General features: G+C 60.5%; 1 protein-coding gene across 2 annotated transcripts in view; it reads left to right on the forward strand.

Moving 5' to 3' along the window:
* The window catches only part of Rptor (regulatory associated protein of MTOR complex 1), a 270,069-nt gene that overhangs the window by 198,001 nt on the left and 49,337 nt on the right, over window positions 1-22,731 (forward strand). For both annotated transcript variants that reach the window (XM_048366647.1, XM_048366648.1), the window contains 4 exons: window positions 6,462-6,537; window positions 13,739-13,840; window positions 18,644-18,727; window positions 20,512-20,622. In XM_048366647.1, coding sequence (XP_048222604.1) covers window positions 6,462-6,537; window positions 13,739-13,840; window positions 18,644-18,727; window positions 20,512-20,622 — 373 coding nt within the window. The remainder of the gene's footprint in view (window positions 1-6,461; window positions 6,538-13,738; window positions 13,841-18,643; window positions 18,728-20,511; window positions 20,623-22,731) is intronic.

Below are 22,731 nucleotides of genomic sequence, written 5' to 3' on the forward strand. Positions count from 1 at the left end.
TTTGCTGAAGGCTAGCACTCTGCCACTTGAGCCACAGTGCCGAAAAAGCTTGCGGCTTTTTCTGTGTATGTGGGACTGAGAGTTGAACCCAGGGCTTTGTGTGTGCAAGGCAAGCACTCTACCACTGAGCCACATCCCCAGCCCTTCATACACTTTTTTTTTTTTTTTTTTTTTTTTTTTTTTTGCCATCCTGGGCCTTGGACTCAGGGCCTGAGCACCTTCCCTGGCCTCTTCCCGCTCAAGGCTAGCACCCTGCCACCTGAGCCACAGCGCCCCTTCTGGCCGTTTTCCATATATGTGGTGCTGGGGAATTGAACCCAGGGCTTCATGTGTAGGAGGCCAGCGCTCTTGCCACTAGGCCATATTCCCAGCCCCTTCATACACTTTTTAAAGCAACGTTCTGATAGCCAAACACACCCATGGTCTCGAGGCAACCTGCCTTCTGCCTCGTTAGGGCCAAGCAGGGTGCTGGGGACAGGGCTACCAGGGGAGGTGTCCCCAGGGGCTTTGGCCAGCCACGTCCGGGCACCTTGCTTGCGTCCCCTTCCGCCTGAGCCGATGCCGTCTTGCCTGTTGTCTGGAGGCCCCTCTGTTGGGTGTCGACTGCAGAGCTGACGCCACAGCTTCTTGTCTGTGTGCTAGGAAGGGCCAGGCAAGTGAAAGTGAAGGGCTCTTGTTAGGGAAGTCAGTGTCAATAGGGGTTCAAGGAGACCTGCGCGCCTCTGACACAGTCTCTCCAGGGAGTTTCCAGCCTGTGGCGCCAGCTTGCATCTGCGCTGGAAAGTGAGCATGCGTCAGTCCCATTGTCTGAAGCCATTGTGACCCGGCATCGACTAGAAGTCAAGGAGAGCCTGTCTGTGGTGCGGGGAGCTGGAGCCCAGGCAGCGTGTGTGCCACTGAGAACCCCACCTCCTTTTTCTTGGGGTCCTGGGGTGGACAAACCTGACTGCAGGCTCCTCTCTTCTTCCTGCCACCGAACACGTGGCTGAACAGGCTTCTCAGACTGGGTAACCAGTAAGCGCCCCCCACACAAGGGAACTGGTTTAATGGCAAATTGACTCCTGCCCGTAGACTAGGATTTCTGGTTTTGAGTGCTGGTTCTGAGTTTTTAGCTACTGAGACACGAGTTCCCTGGCAGGCCTGCTTCCGTGTGCAGCCTGGCCACTGGCAGGCTGCCTTGGACAGGTCCCTCGCTGTTGGTGGCCTCCCCAGCCGTGGCCGACGAGGCCGGGAATGTCACCGGCTGCCCTGGCCCAAGGCTCCTATGAAGGTGGTGAGGCGTAGTCACCTAGAGTTGATCCACTCGTGGAAAGCAAGGTGCTTGCAGAGCAGGGAAGCCGGCACAGGCAGCCGCCAGGCCTTGTCTCCCCCGCGACGTCGCGGCTGTGCCTATGCTTGTGTTGGTTGAGAAGGTTCCACAGGCCGTCAGGAAGCCCCCGGATGCGCGGCCCCACAGGCCCCTGCGCCCTGAGCCGGGACCGGCCGTGGGCCAGCGCCGCCAACCGCGCTCGCCTCCATGGAGGGAGCGCTCCCCGGGCACCGTGTGCACAGACCGAGCAGCCAGAGCGGCCGCCACACCCCGCGCCCGCCCTCCCGAGGGGGAGCCGCTCACCTTAGCACTTGCCTTTTTTTTTTTTTCAAGCAGTACTTGAGTTTGAACTCACGGTTTTGTGCTTGCCACACAGGTGCTCTTACCGCGTGAGCCATGCCACCAGACTTTTAGCTGTGGTTAGTTTTGAGATAAGATCTGCTTCTTGACCCAAGCAGTCTGGACCGCCATCTTCTTATCCGTGCTTTCGTGCTTTCTCCGTTGCGGTGGGAGTCTTGTGAACTTTTTACGCGGGCTGGCCTGGAACCACCACCCTCCCAATTTCAAATTCCTGCCTTACGGAGATGACAGGCATGAGCCAGTGCACCCTGGACGCAGCGTTTTTATGTTAAACCAGAGAAGAGAAGGCCCTTGGTCCCTGCAGTAAGTGCTGGAGCCCTGCAGGTCTGCAGGGCACTGGCCCCCCTTGGAGAAACATGTTGGTTCTAGGGAACTTGTTGCCTGATGCATGCATCCCCGTGAAAGGCGTTGGGTGTCTAGGTTAAAATATGAGTCGTCAGGCTCTTTCTCTCCCATCTTGTCTACCCGGGGCTGGATGGAGCCACAGTTTTGGCATCCGAGGCTGCCTGTCCTTTAGGCCTGCTGGCACCTGGAGCCGTCTCCTCACCACCCATGACCCTGGGCGAGATCTCTGGCCTCCGCTGGGGACGCCGGGAATGAGACCCACCTCAGACGGCATGTCCCAGCCCACATTCCCACCCCTGAAAGGAGGGGGAACAGGGTGGATCAGGATGCCACAGGGGAGGACAGCGGCCCTCCGCCGGCTTTAGGCTCCGAGCGTGGCCTGCTCCCAACTCCAGCTCTGTCACACCCGGACTGTCGCACACACGTCCCCAGAGGGCTCATGGGAAGCTACGTGGGAAAGAGCATTTGGAATAAATAATTGAAAATCTAGTTATTATATCTTTGGGTGGTGATGGAGAGGCTGAATTTTTAGCAGGAGGGGAAGAGGGAACAAAGCCTAACAAAAATTGAGGTTAAAGCATAAGTAATGTACATTTACACTTGGCTCCAGGCGGGGGAGGCTGGTGATGAAATGCTCTGAGCCCGTTTCCTGTTTAATTTTTGATGCAAAGCCATGAGGGAGTCGTTCTCCTTCACTCTCAATTTCAGGGGTCCTGAAACCTGGCGTTTCCCTGTGGTAATGACCTGCACTTGGTGCTCTGATTGATGGGTGCAGATGGAGCTGCGCGGGCGGGAGGCTCTCCTGCGGCCCACCGCCTGGGCGCCTGCCATCCTAGGCCTGGTTCCTAAAAACCCGCTCTTCCAAGCAGCCAGAAGCTGAGAAAGTCCCCTGCTCCACAGATGAGCGCTGCCCCCCCCCCCGCAGGCTCCCCCCACTGCCTCGCCACCGTGGGAGGTGCTAATGCAGACACCTCCCGCTCCTCCTGGCTCCTGCGCCTGCCTGGGTGCCAAATGGTAGAACTGGTGGCTGCAGCAGCCCACCGCCATGGCTCGGGCTTTTATAGGACCTGCTTTCCCACTCGTCCATAGCTGAGAATCCCAAATTAAAGCCGCAAGCTCCATAGGGTTTTATCTAAGGAAAGGCAGCCCCTGGCTTTGTGACCATCAGAGAGCAATGTTCTGTGAGAACAGCATTGTCACCCATTTTAGTTTGATGTGAGCAGGGAGGTCCTCTGGCCTTCCCCAGAGGGAGCGCCCCGCTCTCGGTTTGCAGCCATCTCTGCTTGAGGACCCGGCACCTCTCCTCCACAGCCCTCCCACTGCTCTGCGCCGTCCCCATCCCCTAGGCCCAGAGCGGGGCGAAGACCCTTCTGCGCTGCCCTTCTGGTGCAGGAAGGCGGGGGTGGGGGTCCAGGACCATCCGGGCAGTCGTACCAGACAGGAGCGCGCCATCTCCCTCAGGGGAGCGCTAGCGCCTCAGAGAACTGCCGGAACCTTACTAACAGGTGCTCTCTGCTCCGTGATCTGGAGGACACGGTGGACATCTCCGTTCTGGCTACAAGAAGACACGTACATATGCTTCACCATCATGCACAGCCCCCAAGGGGCCCGGCCTGGCCAGTGCTGTCTTGAGACCCTGCTGAGCTGCAGCCGCTCAGGGTGGCCAACTGCCCAGACTTGCTCTGCCCTCTCCCCCGCCGTGCACACTCCATCCGAACTCCTGAAATAGACGCTTTTCCTGTGAGTAAGTTCCCGGCACCCCCATAGCTGAGCTGCAGTGACCTGCGTTTGCCTCTGTCTCCACAAAGCGTCGAGCTGAGTGCCCATCGCCTGCAGGCCGGGCCGCCCAGCCCAGCACGAGCGGCTGCTTAGCGCCCCTAGCTAGAGCCACTTCCGATGGCCTCCCCTGGCCCCCGCCCTGCGGGGTGGGCAAGGCTAGCGGGAGTGAGGTGCCTTTCACGTATTTGAAATGGGGAAGAGTCCTGCGTCCCGCTGAAAGCTTTGCTTCATTTCTCAAGGAGTTACCGTTCATCCAATGAGTTTCTGAGTACAAGGCGTCTTGATCCGCGTCACCCAGAGCCTTACCTCCTTACTTTCCTTCTGGATTTAAAATTTTTCCATTCTTGTTTTGGTCCTGTATTAAGACATAGAGAAAATGTGCCCTTTTACCTGCCAGCATGCAGTCTCATTAGTCTAAATAAAAATAACACGGAACTCTTGAGTCTCTCAGGAAATTACTAGGGAGAAGAGGTTGCCGTTCCAGAAACAGAATCCACTGTACTGATCATCACTTGGCGCCCCGGAGCGTCGTTCTCACGGCAGGGAGGGCAAGGCCGGGGGCGTCCCTGCGGCGTGGGGACTGGAGCCGCTGGTGCCACGGCCGTGCAGGCAGAGAGCTCCTGCTTGACGATCGGATGCCATGGCGGTCCTGGCCGGCTGGCATTGCTTTCGGCGCCTGAGGCCCAGCCAAGCCTTTGCCTCACCTCAGGGCCTCCCAGGAGCCCCGTGAGAAGGGCACCGTGGCTCCCCACTGCAGCTGTGGTGAAGCTGGGCCGGAGCTGGCTGCAGCCCCAGTCTTGGGACACCTAGTGCTCAGAGGAGAGCCTGAGCGCAGGGCCTGGAGCGGGGGGCACGGGGCAGCCAGGGCTGCTCTCCTTCCAGCCTGCTGTCGTTAAACCCGTGAGCGATTGCTCTGGGACTTCCGTTCTTCCTTCATTCTCCTTCCACAGGGGTTTGCTGACGACTCCCGGTCTGTCCCCACTGGCTGCCGGGCCCGGGCCCCTGGCAAAGGCACAGTGCAGCAGGTGCCTTAGGAAAGGCCAGCGGGATGGGTGCAGTCCGGTTACAGGCAGTAGAGGGCGGCCCGGGAGCCCCCAGCAGCAGCAGGGCCTGGGGGTGGCTGGGGCTGCTGTAGGTTCCTGCTGAGCGCTGGTAGTTGAGACACACTAGCGGGTGCTGGATGGGTCAGAGTCTGTCCTGAGGGGCACGGGGCACGCGTCCGTGGAGCAGGGTGAGGGCTGCCCGGGGCGGGAGGGTGCGCTGGCCACGGCGGTGTAGGGAGTGAGCTCCCCGAGCCCGGGGGAGAGGCTGCTGGGAGGCCCGCTGCGCTGTTGGACCCAGGAGGGCGTCCCGAGGTCCCAGCAAACTCGGAGAGGCAGAGGGGGAGGCATGTCGGGGAGATGGGGTCCTATGGGCGACTGGTGGCATTCCTGTGACTGGGGAGACGGCCCCCACAGAAGTGGGGTGCACCTGCAGCTTGGGAAGGCCGGCCGCAGCCTGCCCGCGTCAGGCCATGCAGGAGGGAGGCGAGGGCCCCCCCCCCCCCGGAGGCTCCGTGGGTCAGAGAGCTGACCCCAGCTCTGCACGGTGGCCCCCCGCTGCTTTGCACAGTGCCCTCTGCAACCTGCAGGACCTGGCTGTCCCCTCTGATCGTCCCCAGCTCAGCGCCCCCCGGGCCTCCGGCCTCCCCGCATGTGTGTCAGCCCGGGAGAGCGGCTTGCAGGACGGTTTCCGGTGGAGGGAGCTCATCCCGTGTGGAGGGGTCTGGAGCGTAGTGGGGGGGGGGGTTCCCCTTCCTCCCCCACATCCTCCAGGCCCCTGGGTGCCGGCGAGGTTGGGAAGGTGCAGCTGCCCGGGCTCCTGTCACCTCCCACTGTGCCGCCGAGGGCTCGAAGCAGGAAGGACGGGTGTCACCCGTGTGGGGGCAGGCGCTGCTGGGTGGCCAGCCACCCGTCACTTCTGGGGTCCCCTGTCATGGCCCACCTGTGGGCGCAAACAGCCACGTCCTGCCCTGTCCAGCTCCCGAGCCTCCAGCAGCAGCGGGCTGGCGAGGAGCCTTACGTAAGAGCAGCCAGCCTGCTGCCAGACATCGAGTCCCACTCCCGGTTATGTAAGACGTGTTTATGAAGCTCCATAAATCATCTTGCCATGTCTGAGTGTCTGAGCCGTGGAGTCGCAGAGAAGGCAGCCCAGGGGCTGGCTGGAAGCTGGAGCTGGCCATGGCGTCTGCTCGCTGGGATCATGGCCTGGATTCCGGGGCCGCGGCGGAAGGCGCACTGCCAAGGACACGCCGCCCCCATGCGCGCCCGTGGCGTCCTCACGAGGGGCGGGGCTGCCCATGTGTGCCCGCCAAAGGGCCTGGCTCCTTCCACCTCAGACGCCCCAGCCGAGGCCCTGCCTGCACACACGGAGCGGGAACCGCCATGGGGGGAGACGAGGCTTCTTTTTGGGGGGGATGTAGAGAATGGATGTGATGTACCAGGTGTGGCGGCCACAGCACCGACAATGCCCACGCAGGGTCTGGGCCGGGTTCTCCCAGACCTTTCTCCAGCTGGCCCCCTCCAGGGCCTCCACAGATCCTGCTGTGTGCCTTTCAGGGCCCCTCGCCCCAAAATTCCCGCCCAAGGCTACTCACTAATGCTGGGGTGCCCCTGTGTTCTCTCCCCAGGCAGGCCTGGGACCTCGCGGTGGACATTTGCCTCTCCCAGCTGCCCACGATCATTGAGGAAGGCACCGCATTCAGGGTGAGTCCCCTCGTTGGCGCCAAGGGGCGTGTGCTCCTGGGGGCTCTGGGGGTGCAGGTTTGGTTCACCCACCTGAAAGAATGGAGCCAGCCAGGCTGGAGACCCGGTCCGCAGTGTTGGTTAGACTGAAATGGCCGCCCTGTCGGCTTTCTTGGTGGAGATCCACCCCCTTGTGTGGGACGGGATGATTCCTACAACCGCTTCTGGGGGGCGGGGGGGCTGGCAACCACCGTGGTGGTGAGGGGGGGTGTGCGTGCACATGTGTGTGCTTGTTAGCAAGGCCTGAACTTGAGTCCTTTTGTTTGCTGGGTAGACACTCTACCACTTAAGCAACACCGCAGACCTTTCTGCTTTCTCTCTGCCTCCCCGCTCCCCCCGCAGAGACTCCTTTTTTGCCCTGGCAGAGCTGGGATGACAGGCATGCACCACCGTGCCCATCGAGCAAGTGGTTCCCATAGGGGTTATGAATTTTTTGCCCAGGCTCGCTTCGCAGTGTGGTCCTCCCAATCTCAGCCTCCCAGGTAGCTGGGATTACAAGCCTGCGTCATCATGCCCATCCGAAGGCACATTGCCTAGTGGATTTGTGCGTGCCTTACAGGCTACCTGCGTCTCTGGGCCTGGCTGGGGCACTGAGGCCATCTTCTCATGGCTCCCGTCTATCTTTCTTCCCTAAATTCTTTGGGGCAGCAACAAGTCCATCCCATCCTCACAGACCACCAAAGAGAATGGCCGTGACCCAGGCAGGATGCCATGCCAGCAGCCCCCACCTCTCCTTCCCATCCCCCACACCAGAGCGGCCCCCGGGGGCCCTGGGCTTTCTTCCACTACCACAGACTCAGGGCGTGAAAACCTCCCAAGACAGGGTTCTGCGTTGAGCAGATCCGAGCCCCGTGCTCCCCTGTGAGGTGCCACGCTGCCTGTGTGCATGCGCCGTGCAGGCCCGGTGCTCTGCCCGATGCCCGCGGTCCCTGCTTGCGTGCATGCGCCATGCAGGCCCAGTGCTCTGCCCGATGCCCGCGGTCCCTGCTTGTGTGCATGCGCCGTGCAGGCCCGGTGCTCTGCTCAATGCCCGCGGTCCCTGCTTGTGTGCATGCGCCATGCAGGCCCGGTGCTCTGCATAATGCCCGTGGTCCCTGCTTGCGTGCATGCGCCATGCAGGCCCAGTGCTCTGCTCAATGCCCGTGGTCCCTGCTTGCATCATGCGCCATGCAGGCCCGGTGCTCTGCCCGATGCCCGCGGTCCCTGCTTGTCTGCATGCGCCATGCGGGCCCGGTGCTCTGCTTGATGCCCGTGGTCCCTGCTTGCGTGCATGCACCATGCAGGCCCGGTGCTCTGCCCGATGCCCGTGGTCCCTGCTTGCGTCATGCGCCGTGCAGGCCCGGTGCTCTGCTTGATGCCCGTGGTCCCTGCTTGCGTGCATGCACCATGCAGGCCCGGTGCTCTGCCCGATGCCCGTGGTCCCTGCTTGCGTCATGCACCGTGCAGGCCCGGTGCTCTGCCCGATGCCCGCGGTCCCTGCTTGCGTCATGCACCGTGCAGGCCCAGTGCTCTGCCTGATGCCCGCGGTCCCTGCTTGCGTCATGCACTGTGCAGGCCCGGTGCTCAGCTCAGTGCCAGCCGTCCCTGCTTGCGTGCATGCTCCGTGCAGGCCCGGTGCTCAGCTCAGTGCCAGCCGTCCCTGCTTGCCTGCATGCTCCGTGCAGGCCCAGTGCTCTGCTCAATGCCAGCTGTCTCTGCCAAGGATCTTTTCAAGGATGGTATGCGTCCTGTCTAGCCAGCAGTGAGTGTTCTGCTTGCAGGAACACTCTCATTGAATTGGGGTGTTGGCAAAGGGAGGGGCACTGTGTGGACCCCACTATAGCTAGTTTCTTATTTTTCTTCATTCTTTTGGAAGTATCACGTAGTATAGAACAGTGGTATGTATTGTAAATGAGCTTGACACAGCTGTGCCCATTTGCACACTCACATAATGAGCACCCACACCGAGCAGCATGGCGCAGCCTCTCGCCTGCCTGTCTACACTGCCACACGGAGGGCTTTGGGGGTGCGGGCTTCCTGACCTGTCTACCTGCTGTCACTTGGTATCATGCTGGCTGCCTGTCACGTCTCATACAAAATCTCCAGGCTCCCAAACCCAATGGAGTCTAAACTCAGGACCTTATGCTTGCTAGGTCCCCGAGCCAGGCCTCTGTACTGGCGGGTCATTTTTGAAATGGGGCCTAAGCCACGTTCCACCATTGTAGGCAGTCACTGGGGTGGGGGAGGGGAGCCACTGTGCCTGGCTTTCCGTTAAGAAAGGGTCTTGTGAGCTTTCCTGCCTTGGCTGGCCTCAAACCAGGATCCTCCTATCTCAGCCTCCAAGGGAGCTGGGATTGCAGGTGTGAGTCACGGGTTCCAGCCTCAGTGGGTGTTTGGGGTTTTTATTTGAGGTGTTCACAATCTGTGCTGGCTGCCCCTGGCCCAAGCTTATTAGAGCCTGAGACTAAAACAAAACTCACACTCACCCTGGCTCCCTTTGAAATATTAACATTTTTTAATGTTATTGTTGCTCCCTACTCCCTAAATTTTGTGCCTGCTGAAAAATGCCTCCCTCCCTCGACCATTGGCCCCTGCCCCGACCCCTGGTTCTGCTGGGACTGCTGACAGTGGCGCGTGGTTGGCTTTTGCGGGAGTTTCGCCCAGTGTGCTCATCGGGCGGACACGGACCTCGCGTGTGTGATTCTGGCAGACGCTGCTGGACAGTGCTCCACGATGCGTGTCCACCCTCACTCCTCCCGCCACGCATGGTCCAGCCCCGTGTCCGGCCTTTCTGTGCCTCTTCCTGACCGCGCTGTAGTGTGCTGTGACACTTCTGCGTATAGGTAGCCCTTGGTCCTTTGTCACGCACTTGTCTCTTTGCTGTGTGGACTTCATTTTCACTTTCTTCATGTTGTTATTATTAAGGTGGTGCACAGAGGGGTTACAGTTTCATAAGCCAGGTGTAAAGAGTAGATTTCTTTTGGGGTAGTGTCACTGCCCCCTCTCTCCTGATTTTTCCCTCCTGTTCCCACCCACAAGTTGTATAGTTCATTTTCAATATAATGTTGAGTACTTATTGGGGTTTTTTTGTTTTGTTTTGTTTTGTTTTTGCCAGTCCTGGGGCTTGGACTCAGGGCTTGAGCACTGTCCCTGGCTTCTTTCTGCTGAAGGCTAGCACTCTACCTCTTGAGCCACAGCGCCACTTCTGGCTTTTTCTATATATGTGGTGCTGGGAATTGAACCCAGGGCTTCATCTATACGAGGTAAGCACTCTACCACTAGGCCATATCCCCAGCCCTCATTTTCACTTTTTTACGCTTTTTTTCTTGGTGAACATAAATTACTTGAACAAAGCCCAGTTGTTTTGTTTTGTTTTGTTTTTACCATTTTTGCTTATGTGGTGAGGGCCCTTGGTGCCCTCTTTGCCAGCCACACTGACGCGCTCCCAGATAAATGTCCCAGGATCTGCTTCCCCAATACCCCGCGTGGTGTGCGGTGGCCCCGTGTCCACTTCCTGGCGTGCCATCCTGGCTTCCGGTCTCCCGGGGTCGCTGCCTCGGATCTGGTAGTGCCTGTGTGAGCTGCTGCCGCTGCTCTTGTCTCTTCTGTAGGCCGTGGTCCTTCACCGGCACCCGCACCCGCACCCCCACCGTGCTGTCACGAGGCCCTAAGCCGCTAGCCCCCGCTCCTCTGACTTGGTTCTTGTGTACGATGGCCTGGGCCACCTTGGGCCTTCGGATTCTCATGTGGGTTTTCTGGCCAGCGGGTTGAGATGACCGTCAGTCCACGGGGCTGGGGGTCGGCACAGCCCTGCAGTGCAGAACCCGTGCCTGTAACCTGGCTGTGTGAGCGCGTCCCTGGGAGACACTGGAGAGGCGCCTTCCTCTGAGCCCGGACGCGCCAGCAGCCCAGAGAATGACTCACACCCGTCCATCTCTGAGCGGAGGAGTCTCACTCAGGGTTACTTACAGATCACGCTTGCTTAGTTGTTCGTTTTTGGTTTTAATCCAAGGGCAAGCAGGGAAGGAGTGGGGATTGATGTTCTAGGAAGGCTGTGGTTTATAGCGACCTTGCCTCTGTTCCCGGGAGGAAATGTGGGCAGTCTCTCCCCCATCGGTCTGATGCTTGCTTTGCCTGTGTTCCTGCCTCTGGCTGTGGGCTCGGGTCCCTGGCGGGTCACGGTAGCAGCGCCTGCCCCGAAATGGCAACAGTCATAGCAAACCTAGTGGACCAGTTTTCCTACACATTTCACCTTCTGGGTTTTTTTTTCTTTATTTGTATGTATTATTTGCCAGTGATTTTATAGCAACTTTCCAAACTTCACTTTTTTATTTTGATATTTTACCCATAATTTCCTGGCCTGGTTTTAGAAGTTGGTTTTACACTCACTCAAAACGCCTAGTATACACCTTGCATTTCCAGAATCAGTAGTTAGAAGGCACAGCTTGTAACTATGAACCACGGGCCTAGCTGGCATTGGTGGGGGAAAGGACAAAGGCCAGCAGGGAGGTTCCTGGCCACTGGAGGGGCTGGAATCGCCGGTCCAGTTAGAGTGTTCTGGGTGCTGTGCTCCGGAGCTCCGGGGCCCCGTGGGTGTCACGCGTGGGAGCCGTGCTCCGGAGCTCTGGGGCCTCGTGTGGGTGTCACGCGTGGGAGCCGTGCTCCGGAGCTCCGGGGCCTCGTGTGGGTGTCACGCGTGGGAGCCGTGCTCCGGAGCTCCGGGGCCTCGTGTGGGTGTCACGCGTGGGAGCCGTGCTCCGGAGCTCCGGGGCCTCGTGTGGGTGTCACGCGTGGGAGCCGTGCTCCGGAGCTCCGGGGCCTCGTGTGGGTGTCACGCGTGGGAGCTGTGCTCCGGAGCTCCGGGGCCTCGTGGGTGTCACGCGTGGGAGCCGTGCTCCAGGGCCTCGTGTGGGTGTCACGCGTGGGAGCCGTGCTCCGGAGCTCCGGGGCCTCGTGTGGGTGTCACGCGTGGGAGCCGTGCTCCGGAGCTCCGGGGCCTCGTGTGGGTGTCACGCGTGGGAGCCGTGCTCCGGAGCTCCGGGGCCTCGTGTGGGTGTCACGCGTGGGAGCCGTGCTCCGGAGCTCCGGGGCCTCGTGTGGGTGTCACGCGTGGGAGCTGTGCTCCGGAGCTCCGGGGCCTCGTGGGTGTCACGCGTGGGAGCCGTGCTCCAGGGCCTCGTGTGGGTGTCACGCGTGGGAGCCGTGCTCCGGAGCTCCGGGGCCTCGTGGGTGTCACGCGTGGGAGCCGTGTTCCAGGGCCTCGTGTGGGTGTCACGCGTGGGAGCCGTGCTCCGGAGCTCCGGGGCCTCGTGGGTGTCACGCGTGGGAGCCGTGCTCCAGGGCCTCGTGTGGGTGTCACGCGTGGGAGCCGTGCTCCGGAGCCCCGGGGCCTCGTGTGGGTGTCACGCGTGGGAGCCGTGCTCCGGAGCCCCGGGGCCTCGTGTGGGTGTCACGCGTGGGAGCCGTGCTCCGGAGCCCCGGGGCCTCGTGTGGGTGTCACGCGTGGGAGCCGTGCTCCGGAGCCCCGGGGCCTCGTGTGGGTGTCACGCGTGGGAGCCGTGCTCCGGAGCCCCGGGGCCTCGTGTGGGTGTCACGCGTGGGAGCCGTGCTCCGGAGCCCCGGGGCCTCGTGTGGGTGTCACGCGTGGGAGCCGTGCTCCGGAGCCCCGGGGCCTCGTGTGGGTGTCACGCGTGGGAGCCGTGCTCCGGAGCCCCGGGGCCTCGTGTGGGTGTCACGCGTGGGAGCCGTGCTCCGGAGCTCCGGGGCCTCATGGGTGTGATTGAGCCGTGGAGCTGCCCGTGTGCTGGGCAGTGGCCCCAGCTTGTGTGCTCCCAGGTTTAGGAACCCTGGCTAGGGCTGCTCTTCCTCTCTGTGCGTGTGAGGTGTGAAGAGCAGGAGTGTTTGGTCCTCCGCACGGAGCAGTCGTTCTCAACAGTGAATAGCGTGGACTCTGTAAGCGAGCGCTAACTGGGAAGAAGGGGCAGGGCGTCCTTCTCATTTGCAGGCTGACGGTCTTTCTGACTTGGAGCAACTGCTCCCGTGGGCTGTGGAGGAAGGGGCGCTTAATGGGATTTTTTAAACTAGTTTTGAATAATTCTCTTGAAAGCAGCACTGCCACTTTGGCGGGAGGGGGGGGGGGTCCCCTTAACAGGCCGCCCCGGAGCGCCTTGTTTTCATGAGCGCCGCCCTCCTGGTGGAGCGCCCGCCCCGCTCCCCAGGGCGCTGACCGGTGCCGCAGGCTGGGCGCCCGGATGCACAGCTGTGCCGGGTGGGGCCTCCACGGGGCCCGTGGTGTGGATGTGGATAAATGAGCTGAGCCCAGAGCTGCCCTGGTCTGAGGGGGGAGGCCCGCACACCTCTTCCTGCTCAAATGCTCAGCCTTTGCCCCCGCTCCCCAAGCCGCTCCTTGGAAGGGGTGCCGGGTCCCTTCATTGCCAGCAGCCTGGCGTGAGGACGAGGAAGGCGGGGTGGCCCTGTGGGCCTCTCAGCGCGCCTGTGCGCTGCCCCCACGCCCGGGCCTGCCTCCCACCGCCACGCACCCAGTCAGTGCCTCCCCTTCGAACCTGGGCCCGCACGGCGTGGCCCAGTGTGGCCTTGTCTGTCGTCAGCCCTGAGAGGACCTGCCAGGCCATTCAGTCCACTTCCCCGAGCATGCGCACCCTACTGTCCTCCTCCTCCTGTCTGCCCCGCCCCCCGCCCCCCCCCCCCCCTTGAGGAATCCCCAAGCCCTTCACCAGCAGCCCATCTCCCTGCAGAGGGCTGGCAAAAAAAACCCAGAACAAAAGTAAAAGAGAAAAAAAGAGTATCTGGCCGGGCACAGTGGCATACACTGTCATTCGAGCACTCGGGAGGCTGAGACAAGAGGATTGAGGGTTCTAGGCCAGCCTGTGCCACATAGTGAGACCTGTCTCAAAAAAAGAAAAAAGAGCCCCTGTGCCGGGATCTCCTGACGGACACCCCTGGCTCAGATGGCGGACACGTCGTCCGCCGCCTGTGCACTTCCCTTCAGACGCCGGTGCACCCTCCCCACGCGGCGGGCCTGCGTCTGCCCCTCGCCCGCCAGCTGCCGGCCCTCGCCTCTTCCCGTTCCCCATCCCGGTCCCCATCCCCGGAGCTCTCCGGCCCCCGCCCTCCGCCCGCTGCCCTCCGCACCGCCCTAATCGGCTCCCTGCTTACCCCACAGCACAGCCCGTTCTTTGCGGAGCAGCTGACGGCCTTCCAGGTGTGGCTCACCATGGGCGTGGAGAACAGAAGCCCCCCTGAGCAACTGCCCATCGTTTTACAGGTGAGTTGCTGCAGCCGTGGCCTGATTGGCCGAGGCATCCAGACCACAGGAGAAGCCAAAATGCCGAGTCCCAGCGTGGTTGGCCCACCTGAGGCCGCCTGGGGTCCCCCGGCTGCTCCGCTGCTCCCCATGTGGGGCCAGATGGTAAACCTCACGCCAGCCAGTCAGAAGTCACGGTGGGCTTTCCTGTAAAGCGTCCCCAGGGCCCCTGTGCACACACGGGGGCCGCGGGAGCCCGAAGCCCAGCTGCCAGCCAGCCTCGTGCCAGACGACTCTAGAGAGCAGGCAAGCGCGCTGAGCAGATCGTAAGGGTCACAGAGGGCTTCCTGACCGGCACCTGTGGGTCATCGCCAAAACGGCACGTGCATCGGCCCTGTCTGTGTGCGGTGGATTTGTCATCATGTCACTTGAAAACACAGACACACCAGGTTCCGGTGGCTCACGCCTGTCATCCTAGCTACTCCGGAGGCTGAGATCTGAAGATCACAGTTCAAAGCCAGCCAGGGCAGGAAAGTTCATGAGAATTTAACCACCAGAAAGCCAGAAGTGGCACTGTGGCTCCACGTGGTAAGAGTACTAGCCTTGAGTGTGCAAGCTCAGAGACAGCGCCTAGGCCCTGAGTTCAAGCCCCACAGCCAACAACAACAACAAAAGACACAGGACCTCTGGGTGTGCCCCGGTCACATGCAAGCTGTGGCACGATTGTGGGCTTGGAGATCCGTTCTGTGTGTCCTGTCAGCTGACCCTTGTGTTGCTACCACGGAAGGTTATGGGGGTCAGAGAGCTCGTCACACGTAATCAGATGAGGAAGGTCCCCCAGTTTTGGTTTCAGTGAATGTGTGTTTGTGGGGAGGTGTGTGAACTCAGTGACCTTTGGAGTCATGACCAAGGAAAGCCAGGTTATGCTGGACACGGTTGGCTTGGTCCATGTCGACACCGGAGTCTAACAACTCACTTCAGAAACTAGAAACGTTCCAGTGGTGTTTATTTCTTTTGCTTTGTTTTTTCAATATTAAGGTACTGCTTGGTAAACAAGTACTCTACTACTTGAGCCTTTCCTCTTTTTCCTTGATTATTTTTCAGATCTGCCCCAAAAAATCAAGGTAAAAGAAAAAAGGCTCATTCAGACAGACTGTCTGAAAAAGAACCATTCCCGGCAAGCCTTGTACTATGCCCCCCTGGTGGGCCCCCCAAGTAGCTGGGAGTATAGACACCCATCACCCCACTGACCTACTGATGTAGATGGGGTCTGTGAACTTTAGGCCTGGACTGACATTAACCTGTGTTCCTCCCGATCTCTGCCCCTCTGAGTAGCGGAGACACAGGCGTGAGGCCCCACAGGAGCTTCTCTGCTGCCAGACTGGGTGTGTTGCGAGTGTCCTCACCCGCCTTGCTTCCTTTCACGATCACATTCAATTAAGGCAGCTAAGCCCACGGTGAGGGACAGCACCGTCCATCCTCTCCGGCCCCAAGGTCCACCGAGTGCCGCCCGCTTCCTTCCAAGAGATCACGTAGGAGACCGGCGTGGGTAGCCTCTGCCCCCGTGCAGCGCGCCCCTGGGCCTCGGCTCCCCATGCTCTGCCCTAAGGATCCCCACCTGCGGTAGTGGTGAGCCGCCGAGACGCAGCCGCCGCTGCCAGTGCCCACGGGCGGGCTCACTCACGTGTGCAGCAATGCATTTGTGTCTCGTTCCCCTGACACTTGTGCATTAGCTTCTAGTTGTACGGAGGGCTTCAGCCTGTTGGTTGATGTGCGCCGTGATCACGTCACTGTCCCTGATTCGCCCCGCCCTCCAGCCCCGCCCCTCCTCTCAGCTCTTCTAGCTCCGTCATTCTTAAAAATGCTAGTACTTTCCGGCATCATGAGAAGAGTGTAAAAATGATTACTGTTCCTCTTATATGCGTGTGGATTAAAAACCAACTTGGGATTGCATGGGGAGCTGTCAACAAATAAGCAAACAGATTTTCAAGGCCAGAAAAAAAGCAACAGTAACAGCAACAAAGCAAAGAAAGCTGGCCCTTTAGAGAGGCGGGGAGCGCCGGGCTGGGAGTGCTGGGGGCCGGGGGAGGGGCCTGTGCCACACGCCCCTGGAGACCGCTCCCACAGCTTTCCCCAGGCCTGCGGTGCCGTGGACTCCGGCCCACCCTCCCCACACGGGCCCAGTGCCAAGCGTGCCAGTCCAGGTCCTTGGAGCCTGCCAAACTGTCCCTAATGTGGATATCCCACTTTCTGCCCTTGCTCCCTCGGGAGACTTCTGGCGGCCCCCTTCCCGGCACTGCCCGGCCGATCTTTCAGGTGAACAGCAACAGGGGGGTTCTCATCACCACCACGGGCTATGTAGTTATTTATTTATTTTGCTGGTCCTGAGCCTCTTTGTGTTCAAGGCTGGCTCTATTTATTAGAGATAAGAGTCTGGTGGACTTCTCTGCCTGGGCTGGCTTCGAACTGCGATCCTCAGACCTCAGCGTCCTGAGTAGCTGGGATGACCGGCGGGAGCCGCCAGCGCCTGGCAGCCAGGGTGGGCCTTGGAGTGGCGAGCAAAGGCAGAACACAAGCGTGCCCGCCGGCTTCACCCGCAGGGCCTGTGCAGCCCAGCCCCTCCCTCCGCCGCTGCTCCCCCAGGCCTTGTCTTAAGAACCTTCATTCCTGACGAGGCCTGGGCCTCGTTACCCATGAGTTGTCCTCCAGTGCCATGACGGATCAAGGCACAGTATTTCAGTGTGGACCTCAGTTTCCAGATCCTTGCTGTTTTTCCCCAGGAGCCAAAGCGAATTTTCTGTCTCCCCTCAGCACCCGCTCTGCACCTCAGCGGCTCCGGCTGGTGCCCTCTGGCGCCCGGGAAGAGGCCCCGTCAGGCCCCTGGGCCGCAGCCTCACGGGCAGGGGCTGTCAGGGTGGAAACGCACCTCCCCAGACCAGCACCCCGTCCTTTTCCACCTCCAGGAAGGAATGAGAAAGGAGATGTGGTGATTGGCGTGCGCGTGACACCGGGGAACGCGGGGCTTTGTGTGTGAGGGCTGAGCCGCACCCCCGGCCCCCTTTACACAGGTTACTTCCAAAGTAGGGTCTCACGTCATGACCAGGCCAGCCGGAGCTGCAGTCTCCCTGTTTGTGTTTTCCCTGTGTCGCTACGTCCCGCCCCGGCTCTTCCCGGTCGCTGGGATAGCAGGGGCGTGCCGCCATGCCAGCCCTGACTCATGGAGATGGCTGGAGTTCCCAAGCCTCTCTTTCCGCAGGATGGTCCCTAACCATGATCCCGTCCTCTGCCTCCCAAGCAGCTAGCGTTGAATAACCGTGCCTGCCTTTAATGATTTCCTAACTGCTCTCTTCCCCCAACGTGGGGCGTCTGGAGCCTCTGTCACAGGCCTCGTAGGCTCCTGAGCACAGGTGTGAGACGGTATACCTGCACCGTCTCGCTGCTCCGCCAGGTCCTGGTGCCCAGGCTTCCTGGAGCTGCGGGCCCCGCCTGGGCTCTGTGACCGTCTGCATCCCTTCAGGGAGCGAGCAGGCCCAGGCACAAAGCACAAGAGCGAAGGGGATACACGGTGTACAGAAGAGGAAGGATGATTTCACAGCAGACCATTACATGCTTTTACAGAGGCCTCGCAGGCCACGTGAGTGAGGGCTTCGTGGGGAGCGCCCCGCTGTATTTCTAGTAAGCGTGGAGGCTGAAAGTAGAGGGCTAAGCGGTTGGCTGGCAGGGCAGCAGAAGGACCTGGAGCGTCTGGGGCACACATTTCATACGTACAAACATTTCATTGTGTGCACACATGCCTGTGTGACACACGTACACGTCCTGTCACACACCGGCTCCCTCGTGCGGTCATGCACATGGGCGTGCCTTGGTCCACACACATCATGTGTGCGCACATGCAGGTTGTGCGTGCATCTCGCACATTAGCACCAGATACTCTGTGCTGGCGCTGCCCCTCCCAGGTTCCTGGGCACCCTGGCCCGAGGGCCGGCACCCTTGGGTTCCTTGTTGAGGACCGGTCCTCTGTGAAGCATCCTCACCGTGCCTGCCGGAAGCCTGACACAGCCTTTGCACGCCCGGCACGCAGACCTGGGCAGCCCCAGGAAGCTCTGTGTTCACTGGTGTTCATCCGGCCCTACTTAACCCATCATCCGCCTTGCCACAGAGGAAGAGAAACCGCAGCACTGTCTTTAAGTAGCTGTACAAGGGTTTGGAAGTGGTCCGGTCACCTTTCAGTGAGCGCTGCTTGCCATGCTCTTGTTAAAAGGGTGAATCCGTTCAGCAGAGGGTAACTGGTAAAGTAGTTTTAGATGCTCTGCCCTTGAAACTTTACCTCACAGCTTTGTGCGCATTGGGTATAGGAACAGCATTGTCTATAATAACACATGTTGATGGTCGTACAGATATCCGCCCATGGGAATGCCTCCATTTATGTAAGTGACACACAGTGCTGGCATTGGAAATGGTGTGGCCGGTTACAATCCAGCGGTTCCGTCTCCTGTAAGGGAGGTGAGGACAGTGCGGTGTCGTCAATCAGGGAAGCGTGTACCCAGAACACAGCACCGAGAAGCTAACCCGGCAAGACGGGCCCGGCGCCCTGTCTCCCTAACTACAGAGATTGCTTGTGCTAGTGCTTTCTGCAGTGAGCATAGCTCTTGTGTGATGAAGGATAACGCGTGTCTCCTTCCCCTGCCTGGAAGCTAAAGGACCACGACGGTAGCCGAGAGCTGGGAACTCAGACCCCGCAGAGCGCCGGCTCGTGGGACGGGCTTTCCCGCCGTGTGTCGCTGTGGTTCTCCTCTCATGCCAGTTTGTTCTTGTTTCTTTCAGGTGCTGCTAAGCCAAGTGCACCGGCTGAGAGCCTTGGACTTGCTGGGACGATTTTTGGACCTGGGTCCCTGGGCGGTGAGCCTGGTGGGTGCCTTCCCCCTCACTTGGGGTTGGGGAGACGTCGGGTCCCAGTTCAGCCCCGGCTGAGGGCCAGGGCGGCGCGCTGTGCGCCCCACGCGGGCCGTCGGGCCAAGGCCTTGATGGCCACGGCTGTGCCTGCAGCCTGCAGCGAGGCCCTGATGTCTTAGGGTTTGTGTTTTTTTCAATTTAACCCATTTTCTACCCAGTTTTCTATGTAGTTTAGTTATTACTGGAATGGCCCCCAGCAGGGCAGGTGCTGGCCACACACACGCAGAGCTGAAAGACCCTGCCCACCTCGCTCAGAAGAGCGGAAACAAAACAAGATGTAATAAAGGAAGTGGAGGGAGGTGGAGAGGAAATGAAACCGGCAGTCAGCTGCCCTTGACCTTCCCTGTAACCCTAGCTACTTAGGAGCCTAGGATCTGAGGGTCATGGTTCAAAGCCAGCCCAGGCAGGAAAGTGTGAGACTCTTATCTCCAATGCACTACTCAGAAAATGCTGGAAGTGGCGCTGTGGCTCAAGTGACAGGGTGTTAGCCTTGAGCACAGACAGGCTCAGAGATAGTGCCCAGGCCCTGAGGTCAAGCCCTGGGACTGGCCAAAAAAATGGGAGGGGGGGAGGAGGGACCTGGGAGTATGGCTCAGTGATAGAGTGTTTACCTAGCATGCATGAAGCCCTGGGTTCAATTCCCCAATACCACATAAACAGAAAAGGCTGGAAGTGGGACTATGGCTCAAGCTGTGGTAGAGTGTTAGCCTTGAGCACAGAGAGGCGCAGAGACAGAGCCCTAGCCCGGAGTTCAAGCCCCCAGAACCAACCAAAAAAATAATTTTTAAAAAGTTAGTTTGAGGGCTGGGAATATGGCCTAGTGGCAGGAGTGCTTGCCTCCTACACATGAAGCTCTCGGTTCGATTCCCCAGCACCACATATATGGAAAACGGCCAGAAGTGGCGCTGTGGCTCAGGTGGCAGAGTGCTAGCCTTGAGTGGGAAGAAGCCAGGGGACAGTGCTCAGGCCCTGAGTTCAAGGCCCAGGACTGGCCAAAAAAAAAAAAGTTAGTTTGAAAAATCATATTTATGAAATGACTCAAAATTTGACATGAGGGGCTGGGAATATGGCCTAGTGGTAGAGTGCTCACCTCCTCTTATACATGAGGTCCCAGTTCAATTCCCCAGCACCACATATACAGAAAACGGCCAGAGGTGCCGCTGTGGCTCAAGAGGTAGAATGCTAGCCTTGAGCAAAAAGAAGCCAGGGACAGTGCTCAGGCCCTGAGTTCAAGGCCCAGGACTGGCAAAAAACAACAACAAAAACTGACATGAATTAGTTCTTTTACTTCACTTTGAGGGTGCAAAGGGAACAGGCTGACAGCAGGTCAGCCACAGCGTGCTTGCTGCAGGGCAGGGCGGGCGGGGAGAGGGCACTGGGTACCGGGGTAGGAGGTCGGCACAGGAGTCTGTGCAGCCCGGTGTTTAGTCTGGAGTTTTTATTAATACCAACCGAGTATTGTATTGATAAGCCCACACTGGAGGAGAGAGGACATCTAGAACTGGGAAGAACCATTCAGAGTCCATAAGGAAAGCCGCCGGGTCTGTTCTGGTCTAGGCAGGAAGCAGCAGCTACTTGTAAAGTTAAAACCCACGCCCCGCCCGCCTGCCCCAGGTGAGGCCCGCTCAGCCCGTGTGCCCGTCCACGAGCCGGGGCTGCCGGCCCGCACCCCCGGGGGCCACATAGCGCCCAGGGCTGCTCAGCGCTGACGCCCTCCTGACACCCTCTTCCCCCGCCAGGCCCTGTCCGTGGGCATCTTCCCCTACGTGCTGAAGCTGCTCCAGAGCTCCGCCAGAGAGCTGCGGCCACTCCTCGTCTTCATCTGGGCCAAGATCCTGGCCGTGGACAGCGTGAGTACCTCCGCCCTCCGCCTCCGCCTCCGCCGGCCTGAGGGTGGGAAGCAGGTCTCTGCCTGGTCCCAGGCAGGGGGGGGGTGGCGGGGGCCACCGGCCTTCCTCCTGTGCCTCCCACGGTCGCTGGGGCCAGAGCGAGACCTCTCACTCAGCTCTGCCTAGAAGGCCACAGGAATTAAATATTTGGGGACAAAGAGTCTATAAAAACCAAGTCCGGTTTTAGAACTTGCCTTTGGTACAAAGTCGACTGAGGGTAGGGGTAGATAAAGTGCGGGAGGGCGGGGCTGGGGCAGAGGGGCGGGGCCTGGCTGAGGAAGCAACAGCTGTGTGACCAGCGGATGATCTCGAGAGAGCTAGGCTGGGAATGCAGGCTGAGGGCGGAGGCCAAGCCTGGGAGGGACAACAGTTCTGAGACGGAAGACGGGGGGGGGGGGGGGGGGGGGGGGGGCGTGGTGTAGACTGCGCGGGTCCCAGAACAAAGGTGTGCGTGCCCTGTGTGGAGGCGAGGGCTCGCCTAGCGACGCGACACGCAGCGCCTTCCTGGCCGAGGGCGGGGGTGTGGGGGGGGGGGGCGGCCGCGCACCGTGGGCCGGCCGGCCCTCTGCCCGCTTGGTTGCTGATGCGAGCTCTAGTTGGGAGAGGCAGGTCTGTGTTTCCAGTGGATTTCACCAGCCTTGCGCGTGTGTGCGTGAGGACACGTGTGCCCGGCGCGCCGCAGGGCCTGGGTGTGCAGCCTCCCCCCTCCCGAGTCCGCCCCGCGGCGTGAGTGGGACTTCGCAGCTCACGTCACGTCGCTGACGGGGCGCGAGTGACGTCACAGTCGGCTCCAGGCGGAGCCGGAGCGCTCCGCAGGCAGGGGGGCGGGGGCGTCCGCAAAGCCACCGAGCACTTGGGCCGGGGAGGCCACAGCCCGGGCGCGGGAGGGACTGTCCCCTCTCCTGTGGGGCAGTGGAGGGAAGAGGAAGAGGCTGCTAGATCCACGGGTCTCCTGCTGCCTGAGGCCCTCCGTGTCGCGCCATGCCTGTCACCCTCGCTGTCACCAGCGCCGGGAGCTCTGCGCTCTGTCCGTGTGCCGCTGCCCCCCCACCCTGGAGTAACAGCAGGTGTTCCGAGCCCAGCCCCGCCCCCACGCCGCTCACCACCGCTCCCGCTGTCCACCGCCCCGCGGCCACTCCCACCCGCTCCCCACCCCCGCAGCCCTGACCACACTCCCACTCCCTGCAGCCCCGGGGCACCGCCCAGTCCCTCCCACACCCACTGACCCACTGGCCCTGGCACCCAGTGCTTGTGTCGTGCTCGGTGTCTGAACCGGGAGCCGGGGCGACAGAGGGGGGCTGCGGGGTGGGGCGTCACAGTGGCGCACGGCTCCTCTCCGCTCTGCCCAGCCGCGTCACGCTCCTTCTCTTCACCCGGTGGGCCACGGGTGGGCCTCTCTTCCGGTCATGTTCTGCTCTTAAGCAGCAAACCACCAGTTGCAGCTCCTCTAAGCAATGTCGTCGGTTTTCTGGGCGGGCTTGGGTTGTGGTCACGAGGCTGGGACTGCCTCGGTCTCTCCTCATCCCGGCTAAGGCTGTGACCTCTGTTCACCTTGACTCTTGCGGGCCCATGCTGGGATCTGCTCTGTGCTGACCAGAGTATTATGTATGCCAGCGAAATCTTTCCCTTGCTATCTAGCAAACTGGCTTCTGGTGAGCAATGACTGGAGACTGGCGGCAGTACTGAGCTCAGGAGCCATAGGACTGAGCTTGAGCCCCACCACCCCCCCCATGTTCCACTGAGCCACTACTCCTGGGGGTACCACTGGCCTGGTCCGCCACAGTAGACCGTCCACCCCTGGTCCGGGGAGCTTCCGACATCAGAGCCACAGTGAGGGAGGCTGTTTCTGTGAGTCAGGGAGTAACGCGGTCCTTCCAAAACAACTTAAATCTCAGGTCCGTCCTGCCGTCCACCCCTCCTGCCTAAAACTTGTTCTTACTAAACCGAAGGCTGCTTTGTGACTCACAGTTGTTCAAATTCTGTCAAGAGCCAAGCCCTATAAACAGAAGGGCTTTTCTCAGGGCCCTCTCCATTGTCTGTGTCATCCGTCTCGGCACACTCAGACATTTG

The sequence above is a fragment of the Perognathus longimembris genome, chromosome 17 (assembly GCF_023159225.1).
Source record: "Perognathus longimembris pacificus isolate PPM17 chromosome 17, ASM2315922v1, whole genome shotgun sequence".
NCBI classification, from domain to species: domain Eukaryota; kingdom Metazoa; phylum Chordata; class Mammalia; order Rodentia; family Heteromyidae; genus Perognathus; species Perognathus longimembris.